Source organism: Mandrillus leucophaeus, unplaced genomic scaffold, assembly GCF_000951045.1.
Source record: "Mandrillus leucophaeus isolate KB7577 unplaced genomic scaffold, Mleu.le_1.0 Scaffold499, whole genome shotgun sequence".
Taxonomy (NCBI): domain Eukaryota; kingdom Metazoa; phylum Chordata; class Mammalia; order Primates; family Cercopithecidae; genus Mandrillus; species Mandrillus leucophaeus.
Genome location: NW_012105353.1, coordinates 1,357,776 through 1,359,597, shown reverse-complemented (window position 1 = coordinate 1,359,597; position 1,822 = coordinate 1,357,776). Strand labels below are relative to the sequence as shown.

The window sequence follows — 1,822 nt, the reverse complement described above, 5'->3', positions numbered from 1 at the left end:
TCTCCTGGGTTGGCTTTTTTTTTTGTTTTGAAGACAGAGTTTCGCTCTTTTGCCCAGGCTGGAGTGGCTGGAGTGAAGTGGTGTGATTTTGGCTCACTGCAACCTCCATCCCCCAGGTTCAAGCAATTCTCCTGTCTCAGCCTCCCGAGTAGCTAGGATTATAGGTGCCAAACCACCACAGCTGGCTAATTTTTGTATTTTTAGTAGAGACCAGGTTTCAGCATGTTGGCCAGGCTGGTCTCGAACTCTTGACCTCAGGTGATCTACCCACTTCGACCTCCCAAAGTGTTAGGATTACAGGCGTGAGCCACTGCACCCGGCCCTCCTTGACTCTTGAACTATGGTTGTCCCTCCATATATCCAGGGGATTGGTTCTAGGACCCTTGAATATACCAAAATCCTCAAATACTCAAGTCCTGAAGTCAGCCTTCCATATCTTCGGGTTTGCATCCTGAGAATATTGTATTTTCAATCCATGTGTGGCTGAAAAAAAAAAATCTGTATAAGTGTACCCGTGCAGTTCAAACCCTGTTCAAGGATTGAATATATTTAGTGTACTAGTAGAGGAGAGGTCCTAAGATATTGGTAACTGGTCAAAAAACCAAAAAAGTCTAGGGTACCATCTGGACTTTTGCTAACATCTGAAGGCAACTAAGTGACTGGAGAGTAGGAAAAGCTGGAAAGGTTGAAGCACATGGAACTAGTAAAAGGACAAGCAGAAACGTGTTTGCCTGGAGTGACAGGTACTTAGATGACTGAATTGGCCTCTGCGTTCTAATGGTTGAGCCACTTGGGGTGTGGTTTGGTTTGCTTTGTAGAGTTGGTTTGTGCTGCACATGTGTATGTTCTGCCATTTCCAGGACGAAAAGGAGGTTGTGCTAAAGGGAAAGGAGGATCGATGCACATGTATGCCAAGAACTTCTACGGGGGCAATGGCATCGTGGGAGCGCAGGTAGTCAAGGACGAGGATTGTGTGCTGCTTTAGATTTGGCCCTGGCCTTTGTCTTCAAAAACTTTCCCAGCCCCAGACAACTTTTCGTGAAGTAGTATAGCCATGTGCTGCACAGTGACACTTTGGTCAATGTCGCATATATGATGGTGGACCCATAAACTTATAATAGAGCTGAAAAATTGCTGTCACCTAGTGATGTTGTAGTGGCACAACACATTACCTTTTCTATGTTTAGGTATGCAAATATTTTGCCTACAGGATTCAGTACAGTCACATGCTGTGCAGCGTTGTAGCCTAGGAGCAGTAGGCTCTACCATACAGCCTAGGTGTGCAGTAGGCTGTACCTTCTAGGTTTGTGCATTACAGTATGGTGTTCACACGACAAAATAGCTTAGTGATGCAATTCTGAGAATATATCCCTGTTGTTAAGCGATGCGTGACTGTATTTTGGGGGCTTGGTTTGCTTTTAAAGACCTAGTGCTTCATATCCTACCATTTGAGCGATGAGTTGAGTAGATTTGGATGGTGATTTATAATGTTTCCTTTTAGGTGTCTGCTATTTTATAAGTAAGCAAGAGCCTCTAGCAGTGGAGCCATACCTTCCCCTTCCTATTTGTATTTCAATACATTGCCTTATCTTGTCAACTTCATTATGGAGTCCTTGTTCTCATCAGTTAGTGAATGATGAAGAATTAACAGCACAAAATTATATCCCAACTGTTTCTTTTCCTAATATATTAAGATTCTATTATGTGTTTTTTTTAAAAATCTCCTTTTTTTTTTCCCCCTTTTTTCTTTTGAAATGGAGTCTTGCTAAGCCGCCCAGGCTGGAGCAGTGGTGTGATCTCAGCTCACCGCACCTCCACCCCC

At 43.6% G+C, this 1,822-nt stretch overlaps 1 protein-coding gene across 1 annotated transcript in view; it reads left to right on the top strand.

Moving 5' to 3' along the window:
* PDHA1 (pyruvate dehydrogenase (lipoamide) alpha 1) overlaps positions 1-1,822 on the top strand; it is a 28,600-nt gene that overhangs the window by 18,556 nt on the left and 8,222 nt on the right. The window contains exon 5 of the mRNA XM_011995798.1: positions 861-952. Coding sequence (XP_011851188.1) covers positions 861-952 — 92 coding nt within the window. The remainder of the gene's footprint in view (positions 1-860; positions 953-1,822) is intronic.